The following is a 21,492-nucleotide window of genomic DNA, read 5'->3' on the forward strand; positions in this document are numbered from 1 at the left end:
TGAAAAGGATTTATGATCCCATCAATGCTTCACCTTCCAATATGCAAAAGAAGCTGCTAACCAAATCAAATGTGTTCCAATTTGTCTCCAATTGGATCAATAAAGTGATCAAACCAAGTGTATATCCAAAAGTTCCAATACATCCAGTACAAATCGGTGAGAAAGACGCTGCATACTGCAAAACGAGACACACTAACTGCCAGATGAACGATAGCAGGCCCTCACACGGTGCTGTAGACGGTAGACTAAATATAAACACCACCACACGTATACAGTTCAAGGAATTTGATTCAGTGTCGCGACTTGTTTCAGAGTCAAACAACACGTACGTTCTCAGAAATGTCTTTTGTCTGATTTCCCGTACTTTTCGTCGCCAAAGCTTTTCTGTCCACTAGAAAGGAATTTTTAAAATTGCCCTGCAAATTAAAACAGGATAACTTCCGAAGCACATAAAAGCTTAAAGTAGGTTCTCCTGGCTTTTGTTAACAGTGACAATTACAATTTCATTAGTATGCTAGAGGGCCGTTTTTTTTCTTCTTCAGATACATTAATGGGGGGGGGGGGGAATCTTGGGTTTGCAAGCTGCAGAATACAAATGAAGGTGTGTTAAAGACTGACAAGGTGCTTCTGTTTTCTCTGTATCAGGATAGTCCAGCGGTTAAAGACGCCGACCTTCAACCGTACAATTTGGGTCTACTCCCTGCTGACAAGACTCTGCCTTAGAGAAGTGTCCTTGAGAAAGATACTGGAGCCGGTGGCATAGTAAAACATTTCAATATGATTACACAGTATGAGACTTTCAAAGTTAATACCAGTCAATGGTTCATTTTATGTGTGGGAACCTCAATTAAATAATCAACAAGAGAATTTTATTCACATGCTGACGGTCATACTTTACAGTTCATTAGCCGGAACGATTATTTGATTACTTGAACAGAAAGCTGCTCTATTATTGGGATTATGTTTAATCATTTTAGTTAATCATCAGATGAAAAAATGAAGCACTAGCTGGTTATATCATCAGGATCAAATTAAGATAACCTTGCTTCTCTTTATTCCGTCATTACGTAATACATAATGTCTTACTAGCTCATGAGACACACCATGTCCTCATATTTACTCCATATTTAAAATAATATCTGGATAGTTAGGTTTGTTCATAGCGTCCCTTTTTGCACATGTAGCACACAGTTGTAGATTAGATTAGTTTTAGCAGACTGGAAATTCCCCCATTCGGTGAAGGCAAAGGTGGCACCTAAAGTAAACCAAATATTAGTTGACTGATTGCAGAATGACAAACGGAAAATGAAAGAATCTCGTTGGGATTTTCTGTAAAAAGGACCCATCTTTTTTTAACCGTGAATGTTTGATCTCTTCCGGTTAAGCATCAGCTGTAGTAGAATTTTCTACGGAATTATACGGACCTAGTACGAGGTAAGGGGAATAGCGACGTCCGTTTAATGTTCGGCCTGAATGATTTGTATTCTCACAAACATATCTTCGGGGTAATTTTTAGATAAAGTCAGGGTAACAGTGGATGGGTGAAAGGCAATAAAGAGACTACAAAGAGAAAAGGTGAGATAAAACGGAGCTACTGGAAAGAACGATCAACTCACTGATCAATATATTACAGCCCAACATTATACAATACACAATTAAGTTGAAATAATGCCATGAATTTAAAGACTTTACTGATAATGTTTGAATACCGTGTCTGATACTGGAACAAAACACCAGGACTACAACTGGGGAGAAATGACAAATCACAGATTAGTGCACCCTGACCGAAAGGTAGAGCATGAAGAAATGATCTCTCCCACCCTTACAACCCTCGACACACTGCTCCACTTTGTTTGTATGGTTAACAAGAGCCTGAGCCGTGGAGAAGATCAATAAGCACTGGCCTTTTATGGGACTGAGTCTAACGTTGCAACCCTAGCTCTGTGCCTTTCCTCTTCCGCAGCCAATTATGTGATGTGATCAATAGGCGTCGGTAATTGGATATTGGCGCTTCTTGTGACAATTCTGTGGCAAAAAAAATCCATGGCTAGTGCATCATTAGCCGCCACCGGGCAGTGCGTCATAAGGGTGCATGTTATCCGTTTCCTTTGGCTAAAAGATAGAGAAAATATAAAGCTGTTTATATTTCCCCCAGAAAGAGGCTGCTAATGTATTAGAGTTTTTGTGTACGGCTGGGGTTGGAGGTGTCCATGGGGGAGGAAGCTGCTGCGCCTCTCCCCAGAGCGCAATCCAGATCCTAATCTGATCTGTGCCGCAGGATGCAGCCATAATCAGTCTTCCACCACAACAACTCAAATTAGACTCCCGGCAACAGCGCTGTTCTGACAACAGCTCACCGTGTCACCGCAAACGTGTCATTACTGAAAGCCATGGATGAAGATAGATGCTAGTCAAGGAAACGGGAAGGAAAATGGACTTGATTACGGATGAAGAGTCCAAAACCATTAAAAAGCTAGAAAAATAAAAAGAGAAACAGTGGTTTGGGTCGAGAGGAACTGCAGGGGAGAATTTCAGCCATCTGGCTGGCCGCTACAGAGATGGGACCGCGGCCCCCACTTTCCCCATTTCTCTGTGGAGCAATGGCGCCCAGCAGAGCATGGCTGGCTTCAGAAGATTCAGGCGCCATTCCACTGCACGGCCATGCTAATCACCCCCAACAACCGCCATGCAGATGGAGCCTCTTTAGAAATCAGACGGCATCCATAAGGCACCGTGATCCCTTTGTCCATCTCTAGCGGGATGGCAGAACTGGCAGCATGTTGTCATGGCGGATCACTTTCCTCAATGTGTTATGTGTCCACCCCCCCGAGAATACTTAGGTAAGGCAATTACGAGAGAAGGATGCTAACAGAATGAGATGGGGTTTTTTTTTAAACAGAACACTTGTCACTCTTTAAAGTTAAATGCTATATTAGCTGATCTTTAATTCTCCCGTTGGTTTTGAAAGAGTAGGTCGACACGGAGTTCTAACAAACTCTGTGCTCTCATTTCTCACTGACAGCGTTCCCTGAGGAATGCAGGGAGAAGAAGGAGGGAAGCAGCGGACGAATGTTCCGCAGGCTTTAGGTGGGGGAGTGATATTAAATATACACGATAAACTGCATGGCTGATGGTTTTCAGCACTCCCCGGACACTGTAGAATACCGAATGAAAAAGAAGGTGAGAAGATACATTACAATAAGATGAATTGCAATGTGGTTTGAGAAACACTTTATCTGCCACAGCTGTAATTAGATGTTTAATTATACAAATCTCCTCATTAGCAAGTGAGACAGGAGTGAAACGTTCTTTCCATTTGACCTGGTCCCAAATGTATTTTCCTACAATCACATGCTGGCATGAAAAATGTTGTAATTTACTAACAATCCTGTTTATAGGAGAGTTGTGGTCAAAATGGACATTTTATAGTTCTTAAATCTGATAATGATATATCAGTCGATATAAAATGCCCCTCCCTGACATAAATGCCTCCGTTGTAGTCTTTTGTTTACTTCTGGACGACTCCTTTCTATTGGCTAGCGTTCCAACACATTGTGCATGACAGACTTAGGGGAGGGACATCTCTTAGCCGTTGATCAATCACAACAGAGCCGGCCAGATAGTCAATCAGAGCAGACTTGGCTCTGGTTTCAGACAGAGGATGAAAAGCCCGGCAATATGAGAACATTAAAGAGCTTTTTGACCATTAAAATGTGTAAGCGTGTCACAGAAGAGGCACAGCATACAAATATGAACCTGGAAATGAGCAGTATATCGCCCCTTTAATACACGGTCACTTCCCCTAACATGAACTGGTGATTTTACAACTCAAACCCTGATTGTTCTGTGGCAGCCCTTTCAGCCTGGATTGAAATTTCACGGTTCACGTGAGCCACATTGAAAGTGGGGCCTTTGCCGCCGAGTGCTTGCGTTTGGATGCGGACCATTTGGACTCTTATGGCGCGAGTGGAAAGAGTTAAGCTGTGCACCAATCAAGGGCAGGGGCTTTAAAACCCCCACTAAAAAGACCAAAAGTCAGCAGTTAAGCTGTAGGAACTTAATTACTTAGCATTTAATCATTATTATTCAATGATTATTAAATCATTTATTGGATTTACTGATTCATTATCCATGCCTGAATCTGCATTTACATTCTTTCTTTAATTATTGACATTTTTCAATATTGGGTTACTCACAATGTTTTGAATAGTTAACGGAAATCGGAGCTTACATAGAGCACAAACAAATGTATATTACGTGTAGAAATAAGGAAGTGGTAAAACAGGCTCCTTTTGATCCACTTCTTGTGTCGTTTTCCCAGCAGCAGCCCTTCCGCAGCATTACAGCATTGTATGTGTGAACATTCATTTGCACTTAATGAATATCGACCTCAACTACTATGAGATTCATTCAACTGCTGAATTATACAGCAAGTACTTAACTGTTTTCCTATTTATGTCTGTGCTTTGAATTCGTAGCGAACTGTAAGCATTCACAGCCTCATGTTGAGTTATTCCATGAAAGCTTTTGGCAGATTTTGACTTTATCTCACTAATTAATGTGACGATTAGCAGAAAGCTTGCTAAATTAGAGGCAAACATCTTCATTTAATTTTCTCTTTTTAGTCAATCAGAACATAACATTTGTTAAAGGGATCATTGAATAACCAAGGGTGTTTTCCCCTGTGTGTCTTTTAAATGATTACTATATGCATTTATTAGCTTGTTGAGCTGGTGGGGATGAGATGTTAACTATATTAAACATAATAACTTACATATTAAACACAACATGTGCTGGAGTAAGGAAATAGTAAACAGTAATGGAGTACAACGTCTAACATAATTATCAACTAACTCCAAGGGAGGTTCTTTTTCCCGAGTCACATTTCCTTGTTCCCATAATAACCAGGAACAAGGAAGAAAAGAGGCTGAATTTGTTAAATGATATTGAACTTTGCTCCACGGGGCAGTCCTTATCTCCTTTTTTGGAAAAAGCTTTTATGCAAGCACTCGTCTTTTTTCCTTACGGATTTTTCCTTAAGTGGCTTAATGGCGTTGTTTGTCTTTGCACACACTCCTGGCCATTTGCTCCAACGGTTATATTGTTTCTACATGACAGAAATAGAATACAATAGTGGTTTCAGTTCCTCAAATTTCCTGATGTACTCCTAGTCAGTAATGGTGCTGTATTTTCAAATCTGTTAAACTGTTTTAAAAAGAGACAGATGTTCACACCTAGGGAGCAACACTAGACTTTTTTATTGCATAAACGGGAGATTTAGAAGGGGAAGGAAAGAGTTTTTCATTTTCAGGAAGCACTATGGAGAGCTTAATCAAGTCATTTTTTTTTTTATGTGACTTTTTATTATATTATTTTACCATTACACCTTTTTGAACGCCAAATATTTGTTATGTTTAATGCTATATAACCACTACGATGTGGAGGGAAGCTACACAGAGGCAAAAACAAACCTATCAACTCCTCTAAGCTGTTTTAACAATGCATTTGGGGAATCATTTTAAGACATTTATTTATTTAAGTGTTCTGATTGTGGATCCGACACATGAATACTCCCTTATTGGCTCACTCCTTGATTTTTGTTTGAACTGTAAGTTGTTTTAGTATGCTATGAAGAAAGATACCCAATCGTCTTACTTCTGTTTGGGCTACGACTCTGAGCACATCAGAGTAAGGATACGACATATTTGCAAAGCTATTTCACTGGACAAAGAAACCCCTTTTTTATATTTATCTCTTCAAAATCTGTTATTGATTCCTCTCTCTTGGAATCTTTTCCCACATCTCTCTGTGTGTCTTCAGGGGAGAATGAAAGGAAAAATTTCAAGTGAGTGAAATATGGATGAGTGTTGGCATGTCCCCACAGATTAACTTCATTCTAGGAGGATAAATTCTTATTCAGCTTACAAGAAAATACCATAAATTAAACAGAGGCAGCAGGGCAGAAGCATCTAAACCCCACTGTCTTCTTCTTTTTCTAAGGGAGTATTTATTTGTAGGCCAAGTAAACGCCAAGACTGTCCTTCAACTTCACAAAGTTCAACCTCCCTGCTGTTGCAAGACATCCACATCCGCCCTAATGAGGTGACCTTGAACATGACTATGAATTCCCTTCCACTCCGGGAATTCTGCTCCTTACTCATCCATGTAACCTAACCTCGATGTGAAAAGACGCACGACCCCCTACAGATCAATACATTTCTCTGGCCTCTGACATATCCCCTGTGATTTAGGGGAATATTATCTATTCATACAGTATTCTTTTCTGTGGCAATACATGGCTTTGCTTTGCTCACACGGTTCAATATTGCTCAACTACAGATGGTGCAACATCACTAGAAAAAACAGGGTCATATGGCCATGCAAGGTGTCAACGAACCCCAGATTTAGTTTTATGATCCAATTCAAATTCAAGTTAGGACAGCAGGGTCAATTTTCAGATGGATATTGGGTGTTAATCTTAACTGTTCATTAAAAATATCCTTTTAAATGAGTCTGGTAACTCCTTCATGAAAGGAAAAGTGTAAGTTAATGTACTAAATTATTATTTATTTCACAACTTGTCTTCAGTTAGGAGTTAAATACGTCCACAGAACAGAAGTCTTTGTGAAAGACACACTTCCACGACAAAGGTTTTTTCCATCCCCTCAAGAAATGAGGGGTCAGTCATTGAAATGTCAACACGCGAGCCACGCCAATATCAAAAGTAAGAGTTGAAATGATATGTTGTGACTTTAGGAGTAGGTAAAGCTCACTGAAAAGGTTGGAAACCCCCTTCGTCTAGACCCTTTCCCCTCCTTGTCAATCCCATTAGCTTCCGGTGGGAGAGCCCCAGCTGTGCGACCCGGGACGTGTCCCTAACGAGCTCCATTAGCCGTATTACCTGCATCCGGCGTGCGCTCGGGGTCAGGGGGTCAACGCTAGACCAAACGCTGAGATTAAATTACCCCTGAGGGAGACCAGGGCGGGTGTTTGTCTACAGTAGTCATCCGCCCCCTCCCCACAAAAGAGATTTCAGGATAGTAGGTGGGCTGGCATTTACCATGTCGTTTTCCTGGTTCATACACTCTTTCTGATCTTATTTCAAACGCTGCAGAGCTCTTTAAACAGGGATTTCATCGAACAGAGGCAGAATAGGTTTAGGGTTAAGCCTGGAAATATGTGTGTGAGTCTTGGGTTACGCTTCCATTGAGAATTAATACAGAGTGCTATATACTTAAACTATTACCATTATTATTTTATACTTATTATTACATCAAACACACTTCTAACAGCCCTTGCCTTCGTAAATATTTATGAATGAACAAATTAAAAGCATACCAATTAATTAGATGAATAATATATCGTTAAAATGATGTATGAGTAATGGAGTAAATGGGGTCTGTTTTCTGTTCCGTCAGCACTTTGCTGAAACCACCATAGGTTTCTGTGCAGCTTATGATCTAGGTTTAATGCCAAATATTCCACATATGATGAACAGTAAAAGATGTGGGTCTTGGCTGAAAACCTTCAAGGTTTAAGTTTCTGTAAGTCGGTGCCTATGAACATGACCTACAGAGAACTGCGAGACTGTAATTAGACTATGATAACGAGACCGTAACACATTGGGATTCAAGCAGCGGGCGTAATGCATCTGTCCAGGAATAACTATTAGCCTTGCAGAATTTATAATGTGATATTCTTGCAGTCGACTGAATGACAAATAAGTGATCACTCCTTGAGTAAATCCGGGGACGAAATAACGTTTCTTTATTTTGTATCAAGACAATATCATTTACACTTTCCTTAAAGAAGGCTTTTGACAATAAACATAGGTTTGTGTTATAGGAAAGGTTTCAAATTGCTAAATAATATAATAGTGCAGCTCTACACTGAAAAAACTGAAACATTGACTTAATTAAATGTATTATGTCAGGTTAGGTAATTAGGTTAGATGAAAGCAAAAATATTAAGTTGAACCTAATTTTTTCTTATTTAGACTTAATATTGTTGCTTTCATCTAACCTATTACAGTTGTGTGAAATCTGTTGACATAATACATTTATTTGAAGTCAACGTTTCAGTTTTTTCAGTGTAGCGACCCTTTTAGTGTCTTTGTTTTGGTTCTGTAACGCACACACTGCGCGGTTGAGTCTTTCCTGTCTCCAAAAACTATTTTTGAGCAGAAATAGTACGGTTTTACACAAACAAGTTGAGTTAAACTTACGTCTACCAGCAGCGTAACCACACAAGTTATCCAATGATGCAAAACACTCGGTGCACTGCCTCTGTGCCAAACAATGATTAAGTAATCGTATGACAGGAAGAGTTATTTCTTACTGTACACAACACAGATGCTGGTTGGAATGTGATGTTAGCTAGCTTGTGGTGATTTGAAAGTGTGGTTTTCTGGCCAGTGACTGGACATGACATAAACAAGCATGGAATAAAGCTTTGTACATCAAAGCACAGAAAGGCCACTGGATTAGAGCTGCATATAGCCATCGCCCAAATATGAATGGTTGAATTATATTTTTTTGAAATCTAATTCAAATGAGCTGGTGTTGCCTTCCAGCCGATATTCCAGGAGGGAGCCGGACAAACGAGGACGCTCAATTACTGAGAGTGGAAGCGGCAGGCTCTGTGTGAGATCTCCGAGAAGCTCCGGGAGACCTCTGGGCTCAGACAGCAGTGAGCAACAGTCTGAGCAGTACTGTAACATCTCACACTAAAACACACATAGAAACAAAAGCCCAGCACTCACACACACCCGCCTGAGTCATCCCAAAGGCATTCACTACCACCTCACTAACAGGAGAAAAAAAAAGAGAGAAACACTGCAGAACACACAAAGGGCTTCAGAGAGCACAGCTCAGTCTTGTCTCTCAGACGCAGCCCGAGGCGTTGGATTCTGGATCTGTACCCGTTGAGCTCTGGAGCACCGCTGCTCATTAAGGATCCGTTTACAGCCTTGGAGGTAAAAATGCAAGCCTCTTTAAATATACAGACAGGGAATTATTTGACCACCTAAATGAAGCTTGGCTTGACAGCTTCTTAGCAAAGAGGTAGTTCGCCTCCTCTAAAGGCCACGGTAAAGCAGATACGTGTGAACTCACAGAAAGATACTTCTCACCATTTTCAAAACACACAAACAAAAATTAAATATGCAAATGTCTAAATCTTTTTTTTCTCCTTTGATTGGAACGTAACCTAGACTCCCCCTGACATATCATCAGGTACCATTTGTTTCCTATAATCTTTACTACCGTTTTGCTGCACTTCAAATGTCTACGTGCATTTACAGTTCAGTGGTTTATAATTTACTACATGAATATCACGATGAACTGCGCCACTTCTTCTCTGTGAACTGGAAAGATGTATAACAAAGGACATTTCCCTTTGCAGCCACTTGAAATGCACATTTCCATCCGTTATTTATTCAGGGGAGGTTCTGCTGAGAGCTGATTCTGCTGTTTCCTTCCTCATTTTTATGCCATTATTATAGACGATTTCACACCTGCAAGTCAAGCAGAGACTTCACCGAGTCACCTTTCAGCGTCGCTCAAGTGGGCGCTAATCAAGTTTGCTTCTTGTTCAAGGGTACGGCGGAAGTATTTTCTCAGAGGTAGCCCAGGAGGTATCAGTCACTTCTTGATAGCAACTGTTGAATGGTTATGAATTAGTTGATTGTCTGATCTTATCTATTCACAGTTACAGGTATCCATCTGTTGAACACCACAGCAGGGGGTTGGATCTATCCCAGCATGCCCTAGACAAACACTGACATTTGCACATATGGACAATTCATGGGATAGTTAACCTAACCTGCATGTCTTTCACTGCAGGAGGAGACTTGAGCAGCTAGAATTTCAGATAACTGGAATCCTACGAAAAACTGTGAGAGAGAAAAATGGGCGTTCTCACATTGAGACAGAGGTATTCATTTCATCATTTATCGAACCTGAAGTAAGTTCATTTCCTGTTACTCTCGAAGCATTACAATCCATTCAGACATCAGAACTAAATCAATATTTGAAGCCCCCTTATCTGTGTTTGAACCAAGGACCTCATTGAGCCACTGTGCTGGCCAGGTAAGACAAATCAAACAACCCCTTTACAGTCTCAGACTACCTGCCAAAGCAAAAACATCAACCCCAAACTGTCAAAATATCAAATCACACCACTTATTGCCAACAAAGCTTTATTTTGTAGGTCCACCTCACATTTGGCAATACAATCACAGATGTATTGACTGTTCCTGTGCCATCTAAAGAACACTTTCCTCCAGTAACAATACAGTGTGACCTCAGTGTTGCTATACCACTTCCCTCTGAGCTCTGCAGAATGCACCATGGCACAATGTTAATGCACTGGAGGACAAACTGGGATCAATGCCAGCCCTGTTTAAATTGGGATTAGGCTCTGCTAACAGCGGCAACTGAATGGCATTAGTGGTTCAGAAGATTAAAGGAGAAGCACATCCATTTGGACTGAATGTTTGTCTTTCACCAAAAAGGCCCATTCTGATGCAGTTCACACAGAAGCATTATAACCTACATCAACACTCAGTGTCTAATATGTTTAACGCTACCATGACTTAGTGTTCAACAGCAAGGCTTATTCAAGACGAAGGACACGTTATCTCAAGGGAAATATAACACATCAGGCTCCAATTTGTTGCTGCTTGATACAAAATGAAAACATTTTGATTAATTTAGAAAAAGACAGAACTTTATTTTCCCTAAATTGGATACACAGAGTTGTTGCTAGGGAGAAAGAGGCAGGCTCATGAGCAGCCACACACAATCATCAATCACAGTCATTATTCACTAATATATCATCATCTTTTTCTGAAATACAATCAGACAATGAGCCAAAATTGCACAAAAGAGAGTAGTATGGAAATATGTTGGCTACAGAAAAGATCATGTTGACCAAAAAATGGTACTTTGTCTTTGGAAATGACTGTATTTTACTTCTACCGAAAGAAAGAAATCACCAGCTCTATATAATTCTTTGGTTGCTTGTGTGTTTAATGTTTGTCATTTGGTAGACTCTACTTGTCCAAGTAGACAGTGAGTGTAAGTGAGCTCACTAAACACAGAGAGAAAAAGACACATTTTGTAAAGCCACTCACTCATAAATCCCCAAACTCATTACAAAGCATAAAAAAGAGACAGGTAATATCCATACTCATAAAATAATCATGAGAAGATGAAACAAATGGGTAAAATAAAACCCAACTGATGAGATAAAACACTAGCACCTGTAGAGAAATTAGTAGACACATCAAACGAGATGAAAAGCATTAAAAACATCTGCTCTGCTGCACCGCTGTTTAACCTGCCGAGCCAGGATGGTAGATTTAGAAAGTCAAACAGCCTCAGGATGTGTGTGTTTCCAAAAGCTGGAATTTTCCGTGCTTAATGCCTCTTGGTGTTTTGTAAGAAGGGAGGAAATTAAAGTGGTTGTTAGCAAGGAGAGAGGGGTCCTTAAGAACTTTAGGACCCTTTATTGGTAGTCTAGCTACAGATTTCCCCAAGGACTGGGAGTCCACTTCCATTAATGCTGATGAATACATGCCACTAGCTGTCCCCTTTTCTCAGCTGACAAGCCACATTGCGAAGGTAAGGATGTTCTTCCCTGCTTCTCCTTAAAACTGCACCAAAACATTCATATTTTCTTCAAATATCGAATATGCTTCAGAGTCTTCCTATCAACTGACTCTGGGTGTAAAGGCACACACGCTCTGACCTTTCCCTCATCATAAATCACACAATGCTGTTCTGGTGCCAGGATTTTGTTTAACCCAATTTGTCACCGAGGACACCCCCCTTCCACTCTAGCTGCGGATTCGCACAGTGGGACCGGGAGAGCGTGGGATTAGTGGGGCGGATCAAAGTGTGCCATGCAGACCTCTCTCTCTCTCTCGCCTTGTAATCATGGAAGTCAGCAGCCTCTGGAGCCGATGATGCTAACCAGGCAAAGAGAGGAAGATGGAGACATGCGCTGAAACATTTATTAACCACTGATTAATCTATGACAAAATATATTTGAAGCATTAAGTCTTCCGAAAGTAGGTACAGAAATAGCCATCACATGTTCTTGAAGATGAACCTGAACGTGAACAGTTGCATTTGAAAAGTAGAAACAGGAGTGTGTTTGACATTTTGTTTGGTACATGACTTCATTAACCATGTTTAGAGAAGAAACCCAGAATTGACAGGCAGAAATAAATGTCTATTATTGTTGAACCTGTTCAATTACAACCACGGTCCTGATGTCTTAAACTCTACTGAGCTAAATATCAGTCAGAAGTCAGAATTAGTCTAAATTATACGGAACCACATGTCTGACTTCCTTTCTCTACTGTTGTGGGTCGAAAAGCGAATATCAAACCTGTTCTGGATTCACTCTGATTGACTAGTACATATTTTACCATGTGAAAGTTTTGGGAAAAGCAAGGTTTATTTACAAATACCCAGCAACACAGACTGAAAGGCAGTCAGACAGACACAATCCACTAACACATAATTATGACAGAAGCGGGTCACAGAAGGTGTGCCAAGAATATCAGACAAACGTGCTGTCAGAGGGCAATTGCTGTGGTGGGATCTCTGTTTTGACAATAAGAAATCATTCAGTATGCAGGAATCCCTGAACTGACAACCCCCAGACTTCTCATCATACAGTAATAAAGGCTCTGTGGTGCTTCAGAGGGAATAAAAGTCAATAAGAACCTTTGCCACAGCACACTTTTACTCCGCTGCTGTGGTCACGTAAACTTCCTGTGGCACCCGACACTTCCTCATATCGGCTTTGGGAAATATGAATGAGCTCAAGCGTAGAGGGAGTCTGAGGCGAGTGACGTCTCCGATCCAAACCTCTAATTGTACCACAATATCGACTTGTGTTTTGCTTGAGCCATACTCCAAGATGGTTATTCATCTTTGAGTGTTTCTGCAAAGGACTCAAATAATTTGCTTTGCTTTTTCACTGCCACCCTTTTGATATGCGACTCAATTTCAAATAAAGAAGTCAAAATCTTTGAAGACATGGCAATACTCTTCTTTAATTGACCAACTCTATATTGATTATACTCAATTATCACTTCATAATGTGTTGTTTAACTGTCAAAGCAAAGTGACACCTTTCATTTCCCCAGTAATGCACTGCAAAATGTGCTGAACCACAGACAGACTTTTACAGTATAACCTCTTAAAACATGAAACAACCAAACAGATCTAGGGAAATTATTAACTTGGGGTTAGGCAGAAGCTAACCACCACTTGTGTGCAGGTATGGCACCTTCACCTGTGCAGACCTGACCGGGGGCATGCACATGTTAAATCAGCATGAACATCTGTTACACTGCTGGATTATCACAGATATTCTGATAGAGGCTCTCCACTGGGCTAGAGCCAAGAAGTGGGCTTGTTGTGACAGGAGAGTAGGGGAAAATCCAAACATAAGAAGCTGTAAAAAATCTCATTGAGCTTTCCATACAATGCATGGAACATGTCAGCAATCCCAAGGTGTGAATGATCAATACAGTCTAAGATTGTGTGTGAGCCTGGAGGTGTGAAATCAAACTGTTGGTTTGACAACTCACCTGTGACATCTGGGGTCTGAAATTGATCTCCTTCAGGTCCACTGATCCAGGGGAGAGGTTGTGCAACATCTGGCACAGCAGCACCCCGTCTCGCAGGGCCTGTGCCAAGTCGAAGACGGCCGCCGAGGGCCACACGACCCGGTGGTTCGGGGGCAGGACCTTGCAGTCTATCAACCACCGCCCGCATTGTCTCCACTCCTCCATAGCGGCTCCGGAGACTCCACTCAAAGTAACCGAGTCCTCCAGCGGGTTCACAGCAGGCTGAGAGCGGTCACTCACAGCGAACAAGCAGGCACTACTGTCGGCTCCCCTACCTGCACCGGGTTTTTTAATCATTCACTATCTATAGCTCTATAAATCAGGCTATTTCGCAACTGTTTGTCACCGCACTATATCCCCATTCCAGACACATGTCAGCTCTCCTGTCTCCACAACATGAAAATGAAGGCTTGGGAAAAATAATAATCCAGTTCAGCGAATGTGACCAGACAAAAGAGATGTGCTATGGGAATTTTCTCCTCTTCATTCTTAAAAAGTTTGCTTTGCATATCCAATCTAAAAAGGCGAGAGTGGAGGGTTACAGTAGTGACTAATGAAACAGCTGGGTACAGCGGTTTGTCATGTATCGACTTCACTAGTGGCTCACATTTCAGAGAAGCAAACAGCACAGCCTACAATGTAGGGAGAACAGTAGTTGACGAACAGAAAGCCCCGAGTCAACTACCTACCTACTGCATTTGCATTTAACGTTTCCAATGCAGTCAAAAACATGAACTTCCCGTAATTTCCATATCAAACAATGAAGAAAACAGAGCAGTCTTTCCTCAACGCCGGGTTAACCCTCGCTCCACACAGTCCAAACAACGCACCGGAAAGATGTCCAAGGGGCAAAAATCAATGTTTACATGTATCCATTTAATGTGACTTTGTTTGGCGCCTTTTTGCACGCCCAAAACAGAGTCACCCGTGTGTACAGCTCGGGTTGTATGTGATTTTCGCCTCCCTTCCGCTCGTGTCCTCTCTCCCCCGTCTCCCCTCTCCTGGCTTCCCCTCTCGGACGGGGATGTTTAGCGGTCCCAACTCCAGGCACGAGCCTCACTGAAAGCCTCTAGAAGTCTCACGCGGGGTCCACCCAGGTGGTTTAATGAGCTTGCACGCGCGCTCGGATTATCCCCGTGCAAAGGTAACAGTTGAATAGTGTCCACACTTTCGTTAAAGTGGCTCCACACTCAGAGAATGTGAGTTTCAGGGAATCATTTTTCGGAATTGAGAGCCGGGGAAGCGCCCTCTGACGGAGGAAGCGCACACTGCGACTGACACGAGAGGATTAAAGGGACAGTTCCATAAAAAAAGGGGTTACTGACTGGTGGCATGTGTATCTTATTTTTGATCGAAAGTGTCTTATTGTTTTATTAATTATTGTGAGCATTTAACAATTAAAGGGGCAGTCCACCATGTCCAAATGTGTCAATGTGTTCTATTAGGTAATATTCATATATGCTATCACAATCACAATTGTTCATATTGTAAATAGATTGGGTTAAGTTTGTGAGGGGTTAAACGTATAATACTATAAAAACACAACAGACAAATCACTATAATTACCTTGGTTTGAAATGCACTGAAAAAATATTTTGCTCGTCATGGCTTGTTTCATCATCCCTGTTATTTTTGGTAATGCCATAAAGTCTGAACAAACACAGATAGGTTGGTATTATTGTGTTACGCTATTAATATTGCACCTCCTTTGTTCTTTTCCCCATCTTTCTCCTCTTTATTAGATTTCCCAATGTCATTCCTTGTTAGTAAAATAATCACTATTCTTCAATTAATCACTTAATTGACACTAAAAACAATATGCCACCTGTTTCTTGTTAAACCCTCCCTGTCATGTCTCATTACTTCCTCAGCTCAGTCATAATCATCTCTTCCCACCTTCACATTTCCACAGGGACGTAACAAATTTGGCTTAATTTATCTCTGGGCATAAAATAGAGCAGCGCATCAAAGACGGATGTTCAGAGCTTCTCATTTCTTTTCCTGTTTAATGATTGAAAAGCTGGATTTATTTATACAGACTATATGTACAAGTGTGATGGGGTGCCAAATGCTGGAAGTAAGCTGGAAAGTAGGAAGTGAGTGTCCTACCGTCTGGCTCCATAAGCGCCTCTTTTTTTATTCAACATTAAATGGATATCAACACATAAGATGTTATAGTCATGAGGCTAACATATAACACCATTAAAACTTCCCGGGATGACTGCTCACATTAAGGCAATTATCTTCTGCAATACATATTTTTTTAGATGTTATTTTTAAATATTCAAATGAGGCATGATCTTATTTTGCATTTAAATCACACCCCCACTGTCGAAAACGCCTCGATTGGACTCCTTTGTTTACTTCCGTAACATAGTCACATCACTATGTAGCAATCGCACTTCTATTGGTCTAGCGCTCCAACACAATGTATGTGATAGACTAATGGGCGGGACATCTCTAAGCAGTTCATCATTCACAGCAGAGCTGGCAAGCTATCCAATCAGAGCAGACTGGGCTCTGGTTTCAGACAGAGGGTGAAAAGAGGTGCTGCAGCAGAGGCAGTATGAAGAAAATAAAGCCTCTTTTTGAACATTAAAGCATGGAACCAGTCACAGTAGAGACACAAAATACAAAAAGGAATGTGCATATTAGGGCCCCTTTAACTATTTGAAAGTGTTGCTAGTTGTTTTACTAACAGCACCTTAAAAAGCAAACAGGTTTACATCACAAAGACGTACCTAATTGTATACTTGCATGTGAGATTAAAATGAGATTACTATAAAAAGTTAAAACAAAAAGAAATAAACATGAAATCAATTGGAAGCCAGATCATAGCCGTGTGTCAAAGGGTGCCTAAAACACAAGGCAGTGAAAGTGCAGAGAAGTGCAGAGAAAATGTTATCTGCAGTTTTGCACTGCTTATGATCCCAAACTAATGGAGTCCTCCAAGAGCTGTTGGAGGTGATCCATTGTATTGCTCGGCTTCTTCCCTCCGCAATCATCCAAAGTATAAGTGTGCATCCACTCTCTGGTGCACCTGTAGCCCCTAAGATCATTTGGACTGCACAGTAAAGGCTTTATCCTTTTCTTTGGCTGCCAGCTTCACCTCCCACAGACATACAAACTGCTCTCAGCTTCACTAAGGCAAAACTACTCCTCTGAATGGCCGCTGCCCATTATATCTGACCCAGAGGTCCAAGCCTGCAGTATAACAAGCAGAAGCCAACAACTAACTGACGCCCTGTCAGACACAGAGTATTTCATTTGAGGTCAAACAATTCAGTGTCTGGCAGAAGAGCCTCAACCATTGGTTGCAGAGCTTGCAAGGGTACAGGCAACCCAGTCTCACATCAAAATGTGTAATAGCTACGTTGATCCACAGCGCAGTTTAAAATAATGTCTCTAAAATTGTGAGATGGCTTCATTTCTTCCTCGAAATTATTTATAATACCCAGAGTCCATGTAATGCGAGGTTACCTTTCTCTGCAGGAAAACCAAAAAGATGGTAGCCACTACTTTAATCTCAGCTGGATATTTTAAGGCAGTTTTGCAATTAAAAAGCTTCTTTTTTTAAAAAACATCTTCAGTGAGAAATGTGAGTTTTACATTTAATTTCTTTGCTCATTGAAAGTGTTTCGTTTGATGATTAAGATTATTTAAGGCTTTGGTAGAAAATTAAATCTTCGTTATTGCCGTCGTTAGTTCTGTTATAAAGTGTGACAAAATATCTGTTCAACTGACGGTAATCTCAGTCTTCAGTCCAGACTAACCCAAAAAAAACAAATAGTCAAGAGACACAAATCCGGAAAAGCAATTATTGTGAAACTACAACAGTTTGAGCTGTGGACCAATGTAGATAAAAGACGTTTGGATGTACGACTCTGTTAGTATAGAAAGTCAGTTTTTGTAGATTTTATTGGAGATCTACAAGACATTCGGCCTGTAAGCAAAATCCAAGACTCAATGAGAGCCAGGGAAGCTGCCTGAACAGTAGTTGGAGCATTTTCAATTTGGACCTAGTGAGACTCCTTCCCATCCCCGGCAGTTTCACACATCTACTCACTATGGTGGAAAGGACAGCCAGAGAGCCTGAGGCTGTTTTTCTATCGTTCACAGTGACAGTGAGTCTTTCAAGAGAGCTGGCTGTGTATTCCACAACACACATCAGGGCTTCTGTGCCCCAGGATTTAATCCCAACAACCAGCACACCAAAAGTCTTCATGAAATCACCCGGAGAGCCCTTTAAGTCTCATCAGTAACTGTTGGACTTTGGGATAACCCCCCTAAAAGCTTAAAATCCTTATTTAAACAGACTATACATGCAGTTTATGGGCATTCGGAAATGATATCCATTGTGGTTTCCTGTGTCGTAAACCCAGTTTTATGTAGCGCTCCTATACTTTTATTGGACAGGAAGTATGTGGTAAGAAGACAAATATGAATCCTGCTGTGTTTGTAAATGAGAGCTAGGATTAGTGCACCATTTCTCCAAGATCTGGACACGTCCGGAGTAGTAATGGTTAACTAAAACCTTACCAAATGCTGACACTGCTCTGCAATTTTGGGGCATATTAAAATTGTGGGAGCTGTGTGAATGGCTGCGGCTAATGTCCTCTGTACAATGCATTCTGGGATGTAGAAATTGGTCCCTGAGTTTGGCCGATGGAGCCATGAGATCACTTAACCTTTTACAGGCATTTTTGAACAGCCCCATCAGCCTAAAAATATGGCTGTTAAATCTTTAAGTAGGTCCTTTTTCCTAGGGGGGAACTTGCTCCTAAGCTAGTTGGAAAAATGCAACCAAAAGTGTAGCATGAGCTGAGTGTTTGGACGGTTTCCGCACTGGTTTTACTCAATATCTATGTATTATTTGAAGACGAAAAGAGCTCTAATCTAATGGTAATTACACAAGTGTAGATTCCTATGTTACAAATAAAACTCCTGTATTGAATGAATTAATTATGAAACACTCATTTGAATGTCCTTAAAATTGAACTTAAGTATGGTCCTTAAGTTAATGTGCTGGGTTACATTCCACCACCACAGATATCAAGCAAGGAAAACACAACATATATAATAACAAGAAACTCTGGGACATGTGTGGGCTTAATGGTAGAGTAGTGTTGCCATAGCTGATGCAGTAATACTGCTGAGTGTTAGCTTATGGTCCCTGGGCAACTCCCAGTGCTGCAAAATAGCAAACTCAGCAGTTTTCTTGGGTAAGTAATGGCTTTAAAATAAATGAATAAGCTCCATATATTTTGTTACAAATCAAGCAAATGAAAAAAAAAAAGACCCTCTCACTTCATCGAGAACAGCATCGGCTAATTTGCAGGTAAGATTCTCTATATGTCATAGTAGCATAGAACAAAAGTGCATAGATGTGCAGTTCTTTTCTACACGCCTTGATTCAGAGCGACTAACGCCTTTTTTCACTCCGAATGTTCTTCTAGGAAAAGAAAATGAAAAGCAGAGATCCATTCATCAAAGCAAACACACAGTTTAGCGTGGTGTGTCTGGAGAGTTGCATGTGGGGTCTTTCCATGCGTCTGAGCGATGGCCACAAGTGGGAGAAATGATGAGTTGTCACTACAGTTGTGGCATTGATCAATCACGGACCCCAAGGTTCTTGGCTGAGGGGGGCGAGTGGCAGGTTCTACATGGCATGATGGAGGGGTCAGAGAGCACGTCCCCCTGCGACATGCACACACAGTGCAAGGACAGAACAAATAGGGTACATGAGGAATGGCCTCAAAAGTGGGCATGCAGTTAGGCTTCCTCTCAACACTTTTTTACATCCATTTCTAGTTTTCAAAATAAAAGCTTTTAGTATGCTTTAGGGATTTAAAGATTGTGACTTCTTTAAAGGGGCCCTGTTATGCTAATATTCAGGCTCATATTTGCATTTTGTTCAAAAAGCTCTTTATTTTTCTCATACTGCCTGTGAAGCGGCACCTCTTTTCACCCTCTGTCTGAAACCAGAGCCCAGTCTGCTCTGATTGGTTAGCTGGCCAGCTCTATTTTGATTAACAGTTTAGAGATGTCCCGGCCCCCTTGCAGAACACCCTACTAGATACCAATGTGCAAGCGAGGCATTATCTTTAAAAAAAAAAAAGTGTTATATACTTTCCAGAACAGAAATCATCGTTTCATTTGTTGACATGTTTTTGAGGGAATATTGTAGATCTCTTCTAGATCTATTTTCGCCATGATTTTAGGAACAACATTGTATAACAACATGAATGATTTATGAACAAACCCCTTCTGTAAAAACCCTCAGAATATAGATGGGAACAAAATGGGAAAGTTTTGTAAGTGCTACTGAAGTGGAGATTTCAGGCTCTGTGTACGAGAGTAAACATCCTTTAGAGAGTTAAAACATCATATGTGAATAGGATCAACATTTTTATATAAAAGACATCCGTATGAATCTTCACGAGATGATTACCTACATTAGGACAACTGTATGTTGTATTAGAAGTCTCAAGAATTAGGTTTAAAAACTGCTAATGCTAAATGTGTTATCTAATGCAATATTTTCGTAAACCTTGGAGAAATCAACGAAGACAAAGTGTATTTATTCAAAACTGCATCTATGTTGTTTACTTAATTAGTTCTTCATTTGTTATCTTTGGAACACTTAATAGATTGAAGTCAATTGAGCTAAATTGAATACTAATGCTAGTGATGGCAAAACAAATGAACAAAATCATTAATCCAAACGTTAAAAAAGTAAAGAATAATAACTTTTTTTTTTTTTGCCCGGGGAGCCTTTATAAAACATATTTTAAGCTTAATTTTCTTGATTAATTATAATAAAAACATATAACTTATAGCTGCAGTGTGTCTTATTACAACAGTGAAAGAATGTCAAGCAGTGTAAGACAGCTCATCACAGCGCAGGATCGCCCTCTCCTGGTTAATCTCTAAACTACATGCAGGTTGTAGCCACCCACACGATCTCCTCTCTGCCAATAGGAGTGCTTTAGTACCACAGTCACTTTCTTCACCCCCGACCCCCCCACGAGCTTTAAGCTCTGGGACCCCATGGAGCGTAAATCTGCTGGAGGCCCCGGCTGCTGCTGACCGGTCAGCGCTGGATGTGCCAGTCTGGGCCGAGCAGCTGGCAGAGAGAGGGCTTTACTTCACAGCGGGGGGGGGGGGTTTGGTGTACACATTTCATTATATTTATTGTTTTTAAATATTGTAAAATGTGCACAACAACGTTTTTCTATTTGATTGGCCAGTAGAAATAAACAGCAGCAGACACGACCTCCACTTTCATGGATTGCTTCAAAACAATGTTTAGATGCCTGGATGGAGAGAAGAATAAATATATCATGCTGAAAATATTTATTACAACTCGTAATTCATAGTAAATGGACTGCAGGATGCAAAACACTGCTGTGGTCCTTTCCAAAGCTCAACAGGAAGACAGTTTTATTCACAACAGTTATTTACCCTTGGCAATAAAAAAGATGATGAAGTGAAGACCGGCATTCAAAACAAAGGTCGATAAAAACGAAATAATATTTTAATGTAAAATGAAAAACTGGATCTTGAATTGTTACATTCAAGTGCTGAAAAGTAAAACATAAAAGATGCATTGAAAACAGGTTTTAATGTTATGTATAAATGTTAAATGTGGGGTTAAGATGAAGGGTTTTTAAAGTTTGATTTATGTCAGTAAGTAAACTGAACACAAGCACAGGAAAGCCTTAGTCCATCTGACCAAACATGCTCAGTTATTTGGAGAACCATCAGTTAGAATCGGAGGATGAAACCCTCTTTATTAGTCACATACATGCACACAGCAGAGCACACACAGTGAAATTGGTCCT

General features: G+C 40.7%; 1 protein-coding gene across 6 annotated transcripts in view; it reads right to left on the bottom strand.

Annotated features, from left to right (window-relative positions):
* Window positions 1-14,846, bottom strand: part of vav2 (vav 2 guanine nucleotide exchange factor) — a 194,920-nt gene extending 180,074 nt beyond the window's left edge. For all 6 annotated transcript variants that reach the window (XM_063889296.1, XM_063889294.1, XM_063889291.1 and 3 more), the window contains exon 1: window positions 13,610-14,846. In XM_063889296.1, coding sequence (XP_063745366.1) covers window positions 13,610-13,945 — 336 coding nt within the window. In that variant the 5' untranslated portion in view covers window positions 13,946-14,846. The remainder of the gene's footprint in view (window positions 1-13,609) is intronic.
* Window positions 14,847-21,492: the final 6,646 nt, after the last annotated feature.

Source organism: Eleginops maclovinus, chromosome 8, assembly GCF_036324505.1.
Source record: "Eleginops maclovinus isolate JMC-PN-2008 ecotype Puerto Natales chromosome 8, JC_Emac_rtc_rv5, whole genome shotgun sequence".
In the NCBI taxonomy this organism is placed as follows: domain Eukaryota; kingdom Metazoa; phylum Chordata; class Actinopteri; order Perciformes; family Eleginopidae; genus Eleginops; species Eleginops maclovinus.